This window comes from Oncorhynchus masou, chromosome 33 (genome assembly GCF_036934945.1).
Source record: "Oncorhynchus masou masou isolate Uvic2021 chromosome 33, UVic_Omas_1.1, whole genome shotgun sequence".
Classification (NCBI taxonomy): Eukaryota; Metazoa; Chordata; class Actinopteri; order Salmoniformes; family Salmonidae; genus Oncorhynchus; species Oncorhynchus masou.
Genome location: NC_088244.1, coordinates 9,048,239 through 9,065,738, shown reverse-complemented (window position 1 = coordinate 9,065,738; position 17,500 = coordinate 9,048,239). Strand labels below are relative to the sequence as shown.

General features: G+C 46.3%; 1 protein-coding gene across 1 annotated transcript in view; it reads right to left on the bottom strand.

Moving 5' to 3' along the window:
* Positions 1-17,500, bottom strand: part of LOC135527785 (laminin subunit beta-2-like) — a 77,128-nt gene that overhangs the window by 22,938 nt on the left and 36,690 nt on the right. The window contains exons 8-14 of the mRNA XM_064956347.1: positions 14,292-14,491; positions 13,586-13,706; positions 13,132-13,320; positions 7,319-7,498; positions 4,324-4,436; positions 2,929-3,008; positions 2,648-2,783 (exon numbers count right to left, since the gene is read on the bottom strand). Coding sequence (XP_064812419.1) covers positions 2,648-2,783; positions 2,929-3,008; positions 4,324-4,436; positions 7,319-7,498; positions 13,132-13,320; positions 13,586-13,706; positions 14,292-14,491 — 1,019 coding nt within the window. The remainder of the gene's footprint in view (positions 1-2,647; positions 2,784-2,928; positions 3,009-4,323; positions 4,437-7,318; positions 7,499-13,131; positions 13,321-13,585; positions 13,707-14,291; positions 14,492-17,500) is intronic.

Genomic DNA, 17,500 nt, shown 5'->3' with positions numbered 1-17,500 from the left:
TAGTGTTGATGTTAGTGCTAATGCAAGTGTTGATGTTAGTGCTAGTGTTGATGTTAGTGCTAATGCTAGTTTTGTTGTTAGTGCCAATGCTAGTGTTAGTGCTAGTGTTAATGCTAGTGTTGATGTTAGTGCTAATGCTAGTGTTAGTGTTAGTGCTAATGCTAGTGTTAATGCTAGTGTTAGTGCTAATGCTAGTGCTAATGCAAGTGTTGATGTTAGTGCTAGTGCTAGTGTTAGTGCTAATGCTAGTGTTAGTGTTAGTGTTAGTGCTAGTGCTAGTGCTTGTGCTAGTGCTTGTGCTAGTGCTAATGCTAATGTTAGTGCTAATGCTAGTGTTAGTGTTAGTGCTAGTGTTGTGTTAGTGCTAGTGCTAGTGCTAGTGCTAGTGTTAGTGTTAGTGTAGTGCTAGTGTTGTGTTAGTGTTAGTGCTAGTGTTAGTGCTAGTGCTAGTGTTAGTGCTAGTGCTAGTGTTAGTGTAGTGCTAGTGTTAGTGTAGTGCTAGTGTTAGTGTAGTGCTAGTGTTAGTGTAGTGCTAGTGTTAGTGTTAGTGTAGTGTTAGTGCTAGTGCTAGTGTTAGTGCTAGTGTAGTGCTAGTGTTAGTGTAGAGCTAGTGCTAGGGTTAGTGTTAGTGCTAGTGTTAGTGCTAGTGTTAGTGCTAGTGCTAGTGTTATTGTTAGTGTAGTGTTAGTGCTAGTGCTAGTGCTAGTGTTAGTGCTAGTGCTAGTGTTAGTGTTATTGTAGTGCTAGTGTAGTGCTAGTGTTAGTGCTAGTGCTAGTGCTAGTGCTAGTGTTAGTGTTAGTGCTAGTGCTAGTGTTAGTGCTAGTGCTAGTGTTAGTGCTAGTGTTAATGCTAGTGTTGATGTTAGTGCTAGTGCTAGTGTTAGTGCTAGTGTTAGTGTTAATGCTAGTGTTGATGTTAGTGCTAGTGTTAGTGTTAGTGTTAATGCTAGTGTTGATGTTAGTGCTAGTGTTGATGTTAGTGCTAGTGTTAGTGTTAGTGTTAATGCTAGTGTTAGTGTTAATGCTAGTGTTAGTGTTAGTGCTAGTGCTAGTGTTAGTGTTAGTGCTAGTGTTAGTGTTAATGCTAGTGTTGGTGTTAATGCTAGTGTTGATGTTAGTGCTAGTGCTAGTGCTAGTGTTAATGCTAGTGTTGATGTTAGTGCTAGTGTTAGTGTTAATGTTAATGCTAGCGCTAGTGTTAGTGTTAGTGTTAGCGTTAGTGCTAGTGCTAGTGCTAGTGTTAGTGTTAATGTTAGTGTTAATGCTAGTGCTAGTGCTAGTGTTAGTGCTAGTGTTAGTGTTAATGCTAGTGTTGATGTTAGTGCTAGTGCTAGCGCTAGCGCTAGTGTTAGCGTTAGCGTTAGCGTTAGTGTTAGTGCTAGTGTTAGTGCTAGTGTTAGTATTAGTGTTAGTGCTAGTGCTAGTGTTAGTGTTAGTGTTAATGCTAGTGTTGATGTTAGTGCTAGTGTTAGTGTTAGTGTTAATGCTAGTGTTAGTGTTAGTGTTAATGCTAGTGTTGATGTTAGTGCTAGTGTTAGTGTTAGTGTTAATGCTAGTACTAGTGTTAGTGTTAATGCTAGTGTTAGTGTTAGTGTTAATGCTAGTGTTAGTGTTAGTGTTAGTGCTTGTGCTAGTGTTAGTGTTAGTGCTAGTGCTGGTGCTAGTGTTAGTGTTAGTGTTAGTGTTAGTGCTAGTGCTGGTGCTAGTGTTAGTGCTAGTGTTAGTGTTAATGCTAGTGTTGATGTTAGTGTTGATGTTAGTGTTAACGCTAGTGTTGATGTTAGTGCTAGTGTTAGTGTTAGTGTTAGTGTTAATGCTAGTGTTAGTGTTAATGCTAGTGTTAGTGTTAATGCTAGTGTTAGTGTTAATGCTAGTGCTAGTGTTAGTGCTAGTGTTAGTGTTAGTGCTTGTGCTAGTGTTAGTGCTAGTGTTGATGTTAGTGCTAGTGCTAGTGCTAGCGCTAGTGTTAGTGTTAGCGTTAGTGTTAGTGCTAGTGCTAGTGCTAGTGTTAGTGTTAATGCTAGTGTTGATGTTAGTGCTAGTGCTAGCGCTAGTGTTAGTGTTAGCGTTAGTGTTAGTGCTAGTGCTAGTGCTAGTGTTAATGCTAGTGTTAGTGTTAGTGCTTGTGCTAGTGTTAGTGCTAGTGTTGATGTTAGTGCTAGTGCTAGTGCTAGCGCTAGTGTTAGTGTTAGCGTTAGTGCTAGTGCTAGTGCTAGTGTTAGTGTTAGTGTTAATGCTAGTGTTAGTGTTAGTGTTGGGTTAGTGCTTGTGCTAGTGTTAGTGCTAGTGTTAGTGTTAGTGTTAGTGCTAGTGTTAGTGTTTGTATTAGTGTTAGTGCTAGTGCTAGTGTTAGTGTTAATGCTAGTGTTGATGTTAGTGCTAGTGTTAGTGCTAGTGTTAGTGTTAGTATTAGTGTTAGTGTTAATGCTAGTGTTAGTGCTAGTGCTAGTGTTAGTGCTAGTGTTAGTGCTAGTGTTAGTGCTAGTGTTAGTGCTAGTGCTAGTGCTAGTGCTAGTGCTAGTGCTAGTGATAGTGCAAGAAAGGTGTTCATTTCTTTCATTTTTTCACACAAAGTCAAACATAGACAGTGCAAACAATGTAAATAACAGCCCTGTCTATTCTGTGTGTAGGGAGCAGCAGTAGTTACCTGTCCCAGCATGGCCAGCTCAGCCTCGTAGATATAGTGGTCCAGAGCCATGAAGAAGTACCCAGACTCCACCTGGGTACATTGACGGCCCATCATATGACTACGACAACGACACTGCCCATTCTCCATTGAGCAGCTGAGGAAGACAGATAAAAGGTCTATTCGGTAATCCTGTAGTTGTACAACATGAATCAAATTCATTGGTAGAGATATACATTAAGAGGCCATTTTGTTTTTTATTAATTGTCTGTGATGCAGAAACAGATCACAATGTCACTCACTGGTTATCGGTGGCTCCGCCCACATCACAGTCACAGTCTCTGCAGCCATTCAGGTCGTGACTCAGTGCCCAGTGTTCTGGCTGTGGGCGGGTGGGAGACAGGCAGAGACAGCTGTTAGCACCAGACAGACTGCATTCCCACCTACCTTCTGCATCAGCCAGGGTTACTGGATCATACATGTCAGCTGATGGGTTTGAATATGAGTCATAGATGGCGACTCAGATATCTCAACCCTGTGTTCCTAGCTCCAAATACATCTTGTCTATCAAAATGACTTACTGTAACTACATCCTGTCTATCAAAATGACTTACTGTAACTACATCCTGTCTATCAAAATGACTTACTGTAACTACATCCTGTCTATCAAAATGACTTACTGTAACTACATCCTGTCTATCAAAATGACTTACTGTAACTACATCCTGTCTATCAAAATGACTTACTGTAACTACATCCAGTCTATCAAAATGACTTACTGTAACTACATCCTGTCTATCAAAATGACTTACTGTAACTACATCCTGTCTATCGAAATGACATAGTGTAACTACATCCTGTCTATCGAAATGACATAGTGTAACTACATCCTGTCTATCGAAATGACATAGTGTAACTACATCCTGTCTATCAAACTAACATAGTGTATAAGTGCAGGCTGGTTATGGGTGAAAATAGTGGTTGTCCGTTCTTGACTTTAAAATAAGCCTATATGCAGCTTCTGAGATCTCAGGATCCACTCAGTGCCACCAACGCCTGCTGACCCTTTTTGACCTGCTGAAACACACCAACCGGAGAGGTCTGACATCCCTGGGCTAAATTTAGACATTCCTGGGTACTGTTACTGGCATGGCAAGGAAGTTAGGTGAGTGACAGGGGGATGTGAATCACTCAGAAACACCTATGAATTCCGGAAGGTGTGTGTATGTATGTATGTATGTATGTATGTATTGGGGATGTGAATCACTCAGAAACACCTATGAATTCCGGAAGGTAGGTAGGTAGGTAGGTAGGTGTGTGTGTGTGTGTGTGTGTGTGTGTGTGTGTGTGTGTGTGTGTGTGTGTGTGTGTGTGTGTGTGTGTGTGTGTGTGTGTGTGTGTGTGTGTGTGTATGTATGTATGTATGAGAGAGAGAGAGAGAGAGAGAGAGAGAGAGAGAGAGTAAGAATGAGAGAGGAAGAGAAGAGAGAGAGAGTGAGAATGAGAGAGGAAGAGAAGAGAGAGAGAGTAAGCATGGGAGAGGAAGGGAAGAGAGAGAGTAATAATGAGAGAGGAAGAGAAGAGAGAGAGAGTAATAATGAGAGAGGAAGAGAAGAGAGGGAGAGGATGAATGAGAGAGGAAGAGAAGAGAGTGTGAGTGTTAAGGTGAGTAGAGGGAGGCTCTCATGGACTCTTACCAGACACTGGCCACAGCTGCGTCCGGTGACCTGGCGCTTGCAGAAACAGTCCCCGCTCACAGGGTCACACGGTGGTCTCTCTGACACCGTACCCCTGGGGTCACACTGGCAGGCTGAGGAGGGAGAGCAGGATTTATGGGACAGGCTGAGGAGGGAGAGCAGGAGTTATGGGGTAAACTGAGGAGGGAGAGCAGGAGATATGGGACAGGCTGAGGGGGGAGAGCAGGAGTTATGGGACAGGCTGAGGAGGGAGAGCAGGAGATATGGGACAGGCTGAGGAGGGAGAGCAGGAGTTATGGGGCAGACTGAGGGGGGAGAGCAGGAGTTATGGGGCAGACTGAGGGGGGAGAGCAGGAGTTATGGGACAGGCTGAGGAGGGAGAGCAGGAGTTATGGGGCAGACTGAGGGGGGAGAGCAGGAGTTATGGGGCAGACTGAGGGGGGAGAGCAGGAGTTATGGGACAGGCTGAGGAGGGAGAGCAGGAGTTATGGGGCAGACTGAGGGGGGAGAGCAGGAGTTATGGGACAGGCTGAGGTGGGAGAGCAGGAGTTATGGGACAGGCTGAGGAGGGAGAGCAGGAGTTATGGGGTAAACTGAGGAGGGAGAGCAGGAGATATGGGACAGGCTGAGGGGGGAGAGCAGGAGTTATGGGACAGGCTGAGGGGGGAGAGCAGGAGTTATGGGACAGGCTGAGGGGGAGAGCAGGAGATATGGGACAGGCTGAGGGGGAGAGCAGGAGATATGGGACAGGCTGAGGGGGAGAGCAGGAGATATGGGACAGGCTGAGGGGGAGAGCAGGAGTTATGGGACAGGCTGAGGGGGAGAGCAGGAGTTATGGGACAGGCTGAGGGGGAGAGCAGGAGTTATGGGACAGGCTGAGGGGGAGAGCAGGAGTTATGGGACAGGCTGAGGGGGAGAGCAGGAGATATGGGACAGGCTGAGGGGGGAGAGCAGGAGATATGGGACAGGCTGAGGTGGGAGAGCAGGAGTTATGGGACAGGCTGAGGGGGGAGAGCAGGAGTTATGGGACAGGCTGAGGGGGAGAGCAGGAGATATGGGACAGGCTGAGGGGGGAGAGCAGGAGATATGGGACAGGCTGAGGGGGAGAGCAGGAGTTATGGGACAGGCTGAGGGGGAGAGCAGGAGATATGGGACAGGCTGAGGGGGAGAGCAGGAGATATGGGACAGGCTGAGGGGGAGAGCAGGAGTTATGGGACAGGCTGAGGGGGAGAGCAGGAGTTATGGGACAGGCTGAGGGGGGAGAGCAGGAGTTATGGGACAGGCTGAGGGGGGAGAGCAGGAGTTATGGGACAGGCTGAGGGGGAGAGCAGGAGATATGGGACAGGCTGAGGGGGGAGAGCAGGAGATATGGGACAGGCTGAGGTGGGAGAGCAGGAGTTATGGTACAGGCTGAGGGGGGAGAGCAGGAGTTATGGGACAGACTGAGGGGGGAGAGTAGGAGTTATGGGACAGACTTAGGGGGGAGAGCAGGAGTTATGGGACAGGCTGAGGGGGGAGAGCAGGAGTTATGGGACAGGCTGAGGTGGGAGAGCAGGAGTTATGGTACAGGCTGAGGGGGGAGAGCAGGAGTTATGGGACAGACTGAGGGGGGAGAGTAGGAGTTATGGGACAGACTTAGGGGGAGAGCAGGAGTTATGGGACAGGCTGAGGGGGAGAGCAGGAGTTATGGGACAGGCTGAGGGGGAGAGCAGGAGTTATGGGACAGACTGAGGGGGAGAGCAGGAGTTATGGGACAGGCTGAGGGGGAGAGCAGGAGTTATGGGACAGACTGAGGGGGAGAGCAGGAGTTATGGGACAGACTGAGGGGGAGAGTAGGAGTTATGGGACAGACTTAGGGGGAGAGCAGGAGATATGGGACAGGCTGAGGGGGAGAGCAGGAGATATGGGACAGGCTGAGGGGGGAGAGCAGGAGTTATGGGACAGGCTGAGGGGGGAGAGCAGGAGTTATGGGACAGGCTGAGGAGGGAGAGCAGGAGTTATGGGACAGACTTAGGGGGGAGAGCAGGATTTATGGGACAGGCTGAGGGGGAGAGTAGGAGTTATGGGACAGACTGAGGGGGGAGAGCAGGAGTTATGGGACAGACTGAGGGGGAGAGTAGGAGTTATGGGGTAAACTGAGGGGGAGAGCAGGAGTTATGGGACAGGCTGAGGGGGAGAGCAGGAGTTATGGGACAGACTGAGGGGGAGAGCAGGAGTTATGGGACAGGCTGAGGGGGAGAGCAGGAGTTATGGGACAGGCTGAGGGGGAGAGCAGGAGTTATGGGACAGGCTGAGGGGGGAGAGCAGGAGTTATGGGACAGGCTGAGGGGGGAGAGCAGGAGTTATGGGACAGACTGAGGGGGGAGAGCAGGAGATATGGGACAGACTGAGGGGGGAGAGCAGGAGTTATGGGACAGGCTGAGGGGGGAGAGCAGGAGTTATGGGACAGGCTGAGGGGGAGAGCAGGAGTTATGGGACAGGCTGAGGTGGGAGAGCAGGAGTTATGGGACAGGCTGAGGGGGGAGAGCAGGAGATATGGGACAGGCTGAGGGGGGAGAGTAGGAGTTATGGGGTAAACTGAGGTGGGAGAGCAGGAGTTATGGGACAGGCTGAGGTGGGAGAGCAGGAGTTATGGGACAGGCTGAGGGGGGAGAGCAGGAGTTATGGGACAGACTTAGGGGGGAGAGCAGGAGTTATGGGGTAAACTGAGGTGGGAGAGCAGGAGTTATGGGGCAGACTGAGGAGGGAGAGCAGGAGATATGGGACAGGCTGAGGGGGGAGAGCAGGAGATATGGGGGCACAGGGGAACAGAAATATCTACAAAATATGATACATAGGTTTATTCATAGCACTGATGAAACTAAACCTTTTGAACAAAAGATTGCAAAAAAAAATCTTGAACATAAAGACCACACAAAATGAGGGTAATTTGTACTTCAATAAGTCCAATTTGTTAGACTGAATCATGACTATACTCCTACTCCTCTCCGCTCACCTTGGCAACCAAGAGGATGGTCTGCACTCAGGCCGAAGAAGCCAGACTTGCATTTGTCACAGCGAGGTCCCTCCACATGGTCCTTACAGCGGCACTGCCCAGCGACCATGCCCAGGGACGGCTCATCATGCCTGTCACAGATGCCCCCGTTCAGGGAACCATCAGGATCACAGTCACAGGCTTGCAGGACGAAGACAACAAACATCCTGTTAACGGCAAACTTAAAGCTGGAATCCGCAGCGGTGAAACTGACACGTCCATTTGCGATATTACAACAACAAAGACGTTATTTCAAAACAAATGTCATATTATTAAATGTGAAGGCTGTTATTTCATCAAATCAATTCTCTATGTGTAATTATTATTACGTGATTAAATGAATAATGTAAACTTTAATTTAACTAGGAAGTCGCGGCACCACAGGAAAAATGTATAGAGTCCCTATTTTCCCGAATCGACTCTTCAGATATTTTCATATCTTATGAAAACAGTCGCTTATTAATGAATTACTATTACCTCATCGGTTCTCATTACTGAACGTAGCAAACCCTTGGATATCTGCATGAACCCTAGCCTAAATGATGAATCAGCAAAATACAAATTGGCTTAAATATTTATTTACTAAATAACTGAATAATCACAGAAATACTAAAAACAAACAAACAGTAGATATTTGGGTTACTACATGATACAAAGAAAAAATGCCTATATCACAAAATTAAGGCTTGGTGGACAAAGGGGTGGGGACTGAGACAAGTGGGAAAGACAAAATGAATTCACTTCACACAGTTGATAATTATATTCATTTAAATGCTCATCCCTTGCACATGAACGGCCGCTCATTGTATCAATCTCTTGTTGTCTTCTCTGTTGGAATCGCCGGCCGTCTGCTGGAGAGTCAACTCATCAGAGAGTCGCTGGTTAACTTCCCTCGGAGTCACAATGCCCTTCGTGGTCGTAGCTTTCTCCGCGGCTCTGGATAGTGTCTGTTGTCATGGATACGTCAGGTGTACAGATCGTCGTTGCATAGAATAGATGCTTCCACGGTTGTTGGTATTCTTGTACAAGACTTACGGAATTTCCAGCTGTAGACCAGTAACTACACGTTTAGGATTTGCTCTTATTCTGTAGTGATCGATAGTCTCAGAGCTGAACCATATCCAGCTGTGTAGCCAAAACTACACGCTGTCTGGTCTCCTCGGCCTCCAGAGTTGTAGTTCTTAACCATTTCCAGCTGTGGAGCCAAAACTACAGCTGGATGGTGTAGCGACAGCTCTATATTTTCTGTTGTAAATGGCCGATAGATTTGTAGTTCTTAACCATTTCAACGTGTAGCCAAAACTACAGCTGGAAGATGACCGTGGCCTATAGAGTTGTAGTTCTTAACCATTTCCAGCTGTGTAGCGACAGCTCCATATTTTCTGTTGTAATGGCCTCCAGAGTTGTAGTTCTTAACCATTTCAAGCTGTGTAGCCAAAACTACACGCTGGATGGTGTCCGTGGCCGATAGAGTTGTAGTTCTTAACCATTTCAACGTGTAGCGACAGCTCCATATTTTCTGTTGTAATGGCCTATAGAATTGTCACCATTCCAACATGGGGACTCCGTCCCCGGCGTTCTTTGACTTAATGTACATTTAGTAGGAAGTGGGTTTTATACTCTGTGGAAGAAGGGGCGGTTCTGTGACACCTAATGTTATGTCTGGGCTCATGGGGGTGTGGCCACTAACTAGTTAAACTTTATTTGAAAATCTATAGAAAGTTAACATCACATTACATATTTTCACAAATAATTTCTTGTTTAATCACATACGTTTCACAATATTTAAATGTGAACCTGACAGTTGGGAAATGTACACTTTAAGAGATACAGTTATGTGTGTTTCTTGTCCTTCATGAGATCACCAAATGAAACACACTACATGACTGTCCCTTAAATATCCACGGACCATTCCCACGTTCTCAAAAATAGAAATATTGTTTCATTATTCAAACTTTTGTTGTCCAAGGGTCTCTGTGTTCCACTGTTTAACATTCCAATCTCGAACACTACACAGCATAGAGGCAGAGTATTTTATGACTGCCCATTAAACAGCCGACTTCCCGCTCTCCCTCGCTAGGAGAGAGCACGCTGTAGAGCGGACCCCTCTGTAACCTGATCCTTCAGATCGTCACAGGAGTGTCATGACAACAACCACCAATGTTTTTTTCCCCTCTGACATCATCGCAAGCACAATAGAACAGCAGAATATGTACTATGATGTTTTTGTACCAAGACGCTTGACGCTTCTCTCCTCTTATAAACATAATATGTTCTATGTACCAAGATGCTTGACGCTGCTCTCCTCTTATAAACAGAATATGTTCTGTGTACCAAGATGCTTGACGCTTCTCTCCTCTTATAAACAGAATATGTTCTGTGTACCAAGATGCTTGACGCTTCTCTCCTCTTATAAACATAATATGTTCTGTGTACCAAGATGCTTGACGCTTCTCTCCTCTTATAAACATAATATGTTCTGTGTACCAAGATGCTTGACGCTCCTCTCCTCTTATAAACAGAATATGTTCTGTGTACCAAGATGCTTGACGCTCCTCTCCTCCTCTTATAAACAGAATATGTTCTGTGTACCAAGATGCTTGACGCTTCTCTCCTCTTATAAACAGAATATGTTCTGTGTACCAAGATGCTTGACGCTCCTCTCCTCTTATAAACAGAATATGTTCTGTGTACCAAGATGCTTGACGCTGCTCTCCTCTTATAAACAGAATATGTTCTTTGTACCAAGATGCTTGACGCTCCTCTCCTCCTCTTATAAACAGAATATGTTCTGTGTACCAAGATGCTTGACGCTCCTCTCCTCTTATAAACAGAATATGTTCTGTGTACCAAGATGCTTGACGCTGCTCTCCTCTTATAAACATAATATGTTCTGTGTACCAAGATGCTTGACACTCCTCTCCTCCTCTTATAAACAGAATATGTTCTTTGTACCAAGATGCTTGACGCTCCTCTCCTCCTCTTATAAACAGAATATGTTCTGTGTACCAAGATGCTTGACGCTCCTCTCCTCTTATAAACAGAATATGTTCTGTGTACCAAGATGCTTGACGCTGCTCTCCTCTTATAAACATAATATGTTCTTTGAGCCAAGATGCTTGACGCTGCTTTCCTCCTTTTGTAAACAAAACAAAATAAAAACAATAACAAATGCGCCGTCTCACCTGCAGATCTCAGCTTTAATAACCATCACGGACACACACATACACTACCGAGAAAACATGGACACGCAAAATCTCCTGGACATAAAGTGATGGCAGGGTTTGAAGGAGAAAATAACCTTCATATGTACCTATCATCACTCATACACAGTCTGATAATGGAAGACATACACACACAGTTCCTGTGTCCCAGCCCTGAGACGAGATCAGTCGACCCCCTCTACGCACCACTACAGACTCCTGGGTCTCTGATTCCAGACCCCCTCTACGCACCACTACAGACTCCTGGGTCTCTGATTCCAGACCCCCTCTACGCACCACTACAGACTCCTGGGTCTCTGATTCCAGACCCCCTCTACGTACCACTACAGACTCCTGGGTCTCTGATTCCAGACCCCCTCTACGTACCACTACAGACTCCTGGGTCTCTGATTCCAGACCCCCTCTACGTACCACTACAGACTCCTGGGTCTCTGATTCCAGACCCCTCTACGTACCACTACAGAGTCCTGGGTCTCTGATTCCAGACCCCCTCTACGTACCACTACAGACTCCTGGGTCTCTGATTCCAGACCCCCTCTACGCACCACTACAGACTCCTGGGTCTCTGATTCCAGACCCCCTCTACGTACCACTACAGACTCCTGGGTCTCTGATTCCAGACCCCCTCTACGCACCACTACAGACTCCTGGGTCTCTGATGTATTTGATTCCAGACCCCCTCTACGCACCACTACAGACTCCTGGGTCTCTGATGTATTTGATTCCAGACCCCCTCTACTCACCACTACAGACTCCTGGGTCTCTGATGTATTTGATTCCAGACCCCCTCTACGCACCACTACAGACTCCTGGGTCTCTGATGTATTTGATTCCAGACCCCCTCTACTCACCACTACAGACTCCTGGGTCTCTGATTCCAGACCCCCTCTACGCACCACTACAGACTCCTGGGTCTCTGATTCCAGACCCCCTCTACGTACCACTACAGACTCCTGGGTCTCTGATTCCAGACCCCCTCTACGTACCACTACAGACTCCTGGGTCTCTGATTCCAGACCCCCTCTACGTACCACTACAGACTCCTGGGTCTCTGATTCCAGACCCCCTCTACGTACCACTACAGACTCCTGGGTCTCTGATTCCAGACCCCCTCTACGTACCACTACAGACTCCTGGGTCTCTGATTCCAGACCCCCTCTACGCACCACTACAGACTCCTGGGTCTCTGATTCCAGACCCCCTCTACGTACCACTACAGACTCCTGGGTCTCTGATTCCAGACCCCCTCTACGCACCACTACAGACTCCTGGGTCTCTGATGTATTTGATTCCAGACCCCCTCTACGCACCACTACAGACTCCTGGGTCTCTGATGTATTTGATTCCAGACCCCCTCTACTCACCACTACAGACTCCTGGGTCTCTGATGTATTTGATTCCAGACCCCCTCTACGCACCACTACAGACTCCTGGGTCTCTGATGTATTTGATTCCAGACCCCCTCTACTCACCACTACAGACTCCTGGGTCTCTGATGTATTTGATTCCAGACCCCCTCTACTCACCACTACAGACTCCTGGGTCTCTGATGTATTTGATTCCAGACCCCTCTACTCACCACTACAGACTCCTGGGTCTCTGATGTATTTGATTCCAGACCCCCTCTACTCACCACTACAGACTCCTGGGTCTCTGATGTATTTGATTCCAGACCCCCTCTACTCACCACTACAGACTCCTGGGTCTCTGATGTATTTGATTCCAGACCCCCTCTACTCACCACTACAGACTCCTGGGTCTCTGATGTATTTGATTCCAGACCCCCTCTACTCACCACTACAGACTCCTGGGTCTCTGATGTATTTGATTCCAGACCCCCTCTACTCACCACTACAGACTCCTGGGTCTCTGATGTATTTGATTCCAGACCCCTCTACGCACCACTACAGACTCCTGGGTCTCTGATGTATTTGATTCCAGACCCCCTCTACGCACCACTACAGACTCCTGGGTCTCTGATGTATTTGATTCCAGACCCCCTCTACTCACCACTACAGACTCCTGGGTCTCTGATGTATTTGATTCCAGACCCCCTCTACTCACCACTACAGACTCCTGGGTCTCTGATGTATTTGATTCCAGACCCCCTCTACTCACCACTACAGACTCCTAGGTCTCTGATGTATTTGATTCCAGACCCCCTCTACTCACCACTACAGACTCCTGGGTCTCTGATGTATTTGATTCCAGACCCCCTCTACTCACCACTACAGACTCCTGGGTCTCTGATGTATTTGATTCCAGACCCCCTCTACTCACCACTACAGACTCCTGGGTCTCTGATGTATTTGATTCCAGACCCCCTCTACTCACCACTACAGACTCCTGGGTCTCTGATGTATTTGATTCCAGACCCCCTCTACGCACCACTACAGACTCCTGGGTCTCTGATGTATTTGATTCCAGACCCCCTCTACGCACCACTACAGACTCCTGGGTCTCTGATGTATTTGATTCCAGACCCCCTCTACTCACCACTACAGACTCCTGGGTCTCTGATGTATTTGATTCCAGACCCCCTCTACTCACCACTACAGACTCCTGGGTCTCTGATGTCCCTGCTGGGGTTCAGGTAATAGAAGGGTTTACACATCTCACAAGTGCGTCCCATGGTGTTGTGGAGACAGTCGTTACAGACGCCACCGTTGGCATTGCCCGTGGACAGGTACACTGCCATGTCAAAGTGACACTGGTTGGAGTGACCATTACAGTTGCATTCTGGGAGAGACAAAAGGACAGATATTAAAACATGAAATTACGATTTGATTACAATCTCATTCTATTGGATTTTGACTGCAGCTGTGTGATGAGTAACTGATGATTAGGAGATGAATAAGAAATGTAATGTTTCTTGTTATGGTAATCGAGATTGGACTCTCATTCCTTTGGTTATGACTTTTGACTGGTGTGCTCATTATAATATTCAGTGATGTGTTGCAGATTAGAGATGTTTCTTCTCATGGTGTGCTCCACCACCACGCACTCTTGCAGGCGTTGGTGTTGCGTCCCTCAGCCGGTCTCCAGGGCACGTCGTTATGGAAGTCGTCACACAGCTCACAGTTCAGACCCTTGGTGTTGTGCTTACACACACACCTCCCATGGACCTGAGAGACAGAGAGGCTGAATTAGTCCCAGAGGATCCTAAACACACACCTCCCATGGACCTGAGAGACAGAGAGGCTGAATTAGTCCCAGAGGATCCTAAACACACACCTCCCATGGATCTGAGAGACAGAGAGGCTGAATTAGTCCCAGAGGATCCTAAACACACACCTCCCATGGATCTGAGAGACAGAGAGGCTGAATTAGTCCCAGAGGATCCTAAACACACACCTCCCATGGACCTGAGAGACAGAGAGGCTGAATTAGTCCCAGAGGATCCTAAACACACACGTCCCATGGATCTGAGAGACAGAGAGGCTGAATTAGTCCCAGAGGATCCTAAACACACACGTCCCATGGATCTGAGAGACAGAGAGGCTGAATTAGTCCCAGAGGATCCTAAACACACACCTCCCATGGACCTGAGAGACAGAGAGGCTGAATTAGTCCCAGAGGATCCTAAACAAACCCTCCCATTCTAACTCCCTTTGCATAGTCACCTCTGTTTTCAGACAACAGTAATCTTTATAGGGTAGTTCTTCCTCAATACAGCACGGGGGCAGTGCTGTGTTCCTTCACTGACTCACCATGCCCTCCTCATCCTTGACCCCATCGATGGGGTCACACTCGGAGGCGTGGCCATAGCAGAAGCAGTTGCCGCGGACGACCAGCTCGTACATGGCATAGTAGTACTTCTCCTTGATCTCCACACGGGAGTCCAGCAGGTTGTCACCCAGGGTGTGCAGCTTGGTGAAGTTCACACGCAGGTTAGTGATCTTCAGCTGATCTACACGATGCAGGCAGAGGAGGAGAAGAGAGGATGGGGGCGAGACAGACAGACAGATTAGGAGGTATACAACAAGCTATATGAACATCCTAATTCCTATCCTTCAAAGCCAAAAGGAAAGGCTCCCGCAAAACCATCAATTATGACATCAATTATGACATCACTGAGCGTCAGTTTCTGAGTGTCACAGGCAATGTTTCAGTGCATGGTTATGGATTTTTGTTTGAATAATGTTTTGTCACGTACATTACACCAGATAAGGTCAGTCAAATGTGTTGTGTTACAGGGTTAGCCATAGCAGTACGGCGCCCCTCGAGCAAATTTAGGTTAAGTGCCTTGCTCAGGGGTACATCGACAGATATTTCACCTTGCCTCTCTCGCCTTCTCTCTCCACTTCAACTTAGCGTTTACACACAAACAAGACGGTAATTTCCCATGAATAAAAATTGGTGGGACTTGCTTTAACTCTTTACAAGTATTTTTGTGGAAGAAGTTTAAAATGTTTAATTTAAGCCAAGAAGTTAATATAGTCCATGTTAAAATGTAGTAAAAAATAATTGGTCTAATTACTTTGATAGACTACACTGTCAACCTTCTTAATTTGGAGTGTTAGGCAGTTAGAACACATATTTCATCACAAATAATTACAGTCAGACTAGCCTACTACACTTGTATACAGTCTCATACAAGAACACCACAGTAAGCTGTAACAATACAGATCAAATCAAATCAAATGTATTTATATAGCCCTTGGTACATCAGCTGATGTCTCAAAGTGCTGAACAGAAACCCAGACTAAAATCCCAAACAGCAAGCAATGCAGGACAGAATACAAGGAGACATTGGTTCAAAATTGGTTCAAAATAAATAAAAACTTACTTCAACCATACATTAACTTCATAATCAAATCGTGATAAAATACCAACACCAAAGGATACAACTGTTAAAATAAAGTTATGACTAGATAGATAAATAAATGAATGATACGGGCATGGAAGACCTAATGTATGGAGGCATAAAACCAGGTGAAGTTGGACTGATTGGTATGATAAAGGAATGAACTATGGTTGAAGGTGTTGATGGTGTCTGTGGGAGGAATAATCGGGAGTAGCTAAGTGCTGTTCTGATATCAGATTTGAATATCACAAAAGTAGATGGAGGTGCCATACCGGTCAAGTTTTTGTTGAGAAAAGGGGTCATGGTAGCTGTTTAGCATCTAAAGTCACAATGTTTACTCATTCTCTCATGCTTAGTCCTGAAAAGTTCCATGGTAGTTAATTCAACAGTGGGAAGTTCGCTAAATGAGTTGATGTGGTTCCTAAAACCAGCTGTACCTCTTGATTGGTAGTAGATACTTCTGTTATTTTTTCCCCAGAAGGTGGTCGAAACGGGCAGTTGTTTGAAAAACTTAAGACGAAAAGTTGTCGATGTGATTACTTAAACAGCTGTATATCATTAGATCTGTACAATATATCTCTGTTCCGATTCCAGATTAGAACAGCAGAGAAGAGAACAGAGATGTCATACCCTCTACATTTTTTGTCTAACTTGTTCGGAAAGTGGTCAAAGTAACTGATTTGTGTCATAGTGGCATTGTTGCATTTACAGTGTGTGGAAGTTGGAAGTCATGATGTCACAACGGGGAGGTTTAGAATGTTGGAAGACGTCACAATATTCACACCTCTAAAGCTAAAAATGTGTGTTTTGAGGCGGCCACCTTCATTATACTCTGACGAAATACATTTTTTTAGTATTCTCTGTGTGGTTACTTCCATTACCTCCCTCTATTTGACTATCATGCAGTTTCAACAGTTACTGTTTCATTAACAAAAGTAAAATAAGAACAGAGAGAGAGAGAGAGTTACTCTGTTACATTCAACTACAGTGAAAACGAGAGAGAGATGAGAGAGGCAGCCTCAAATCCATTGCTCCTATCAGTGCTCCTGGCCTATCTGAGCGTATCCTTTCTCACACAGAGAAGAGGTCTGTTCTCTGGACCTTGACAGGCAAAACACCACTCCCTTCAATCAGTTCCACAGGGCTTTGTGGAATATCAGGCTTTTGCCAGCACCACAATGAGCCATGTACAACTCTTATGAATATCAGTCAGGCCACTGCTAAAGTCATTTCATTGTTATTATTAACATACTAATGTACCTTCTGCCCAAAGCTCCCCCATCATCCCTGACAGGATTACCTCGATCCTCTTGAAGTTATCTTGCTGTGGAGGATCTCTGCGTGGGAAAGGGCTCCAACGAACCCATACTAACCCATAGGCATTCTGTAACCGTATACCAGTCCTGACAGTCAGGCTTCATATCGCCCTCCTCTCCTCTAAGACATCCTCTGTCCGTGTTGATATTCTGTGGCGCGCAGATCCCACCGTTTCCATTACAGTGGGAACACATCAGGTTTCAGCACTTTAAATCACTGAACGCTCTAAAAATCTCTCTCTCTCTCTCTCTCTCTCTCTCTCTCTCACTCTCTCTCACTCAAACTGGAGCTAACGCCGATATCGCCAAACAGTTACCATAAATATGTATCATAAGGTAGAGCTAATGAGCGCGATGTGATGAGTAATGACTAATGAGTGACTTAAACTCAAGTTCCCTTTTTAAACAAGAGTAGATTCTTAATGATCTTGGCAGTGCGCTCGCTACTCGTTCAGAGTGTGTCCGTCTGGACAACGTGGAACCATAACCAGTTGAAGGGTCAGGGTCAACCTGTACCTTGGTTTCATTAAGGACTCTTAAGAACAGAACCTCGTCTGGCACTACTTAGGAAAGGCTGCTCTTGTTCCTGAGGAAACAGTGAAGCCATGCCATTCAAAACATAAGGGACAGCTTGTGTGGGGGAGAGACAGCAGCTGGTTTTTACATTCCGCTACGTTCCCATAGTAGACAAGGCGTCAGACCTCAGATCAGAGAGCAGAGCAGCCCGTCATGGTCCATTATGTTTAGGGATTGTATGAGCATGGCTGATTGATATTAGCATATGATAGGGTGGCAG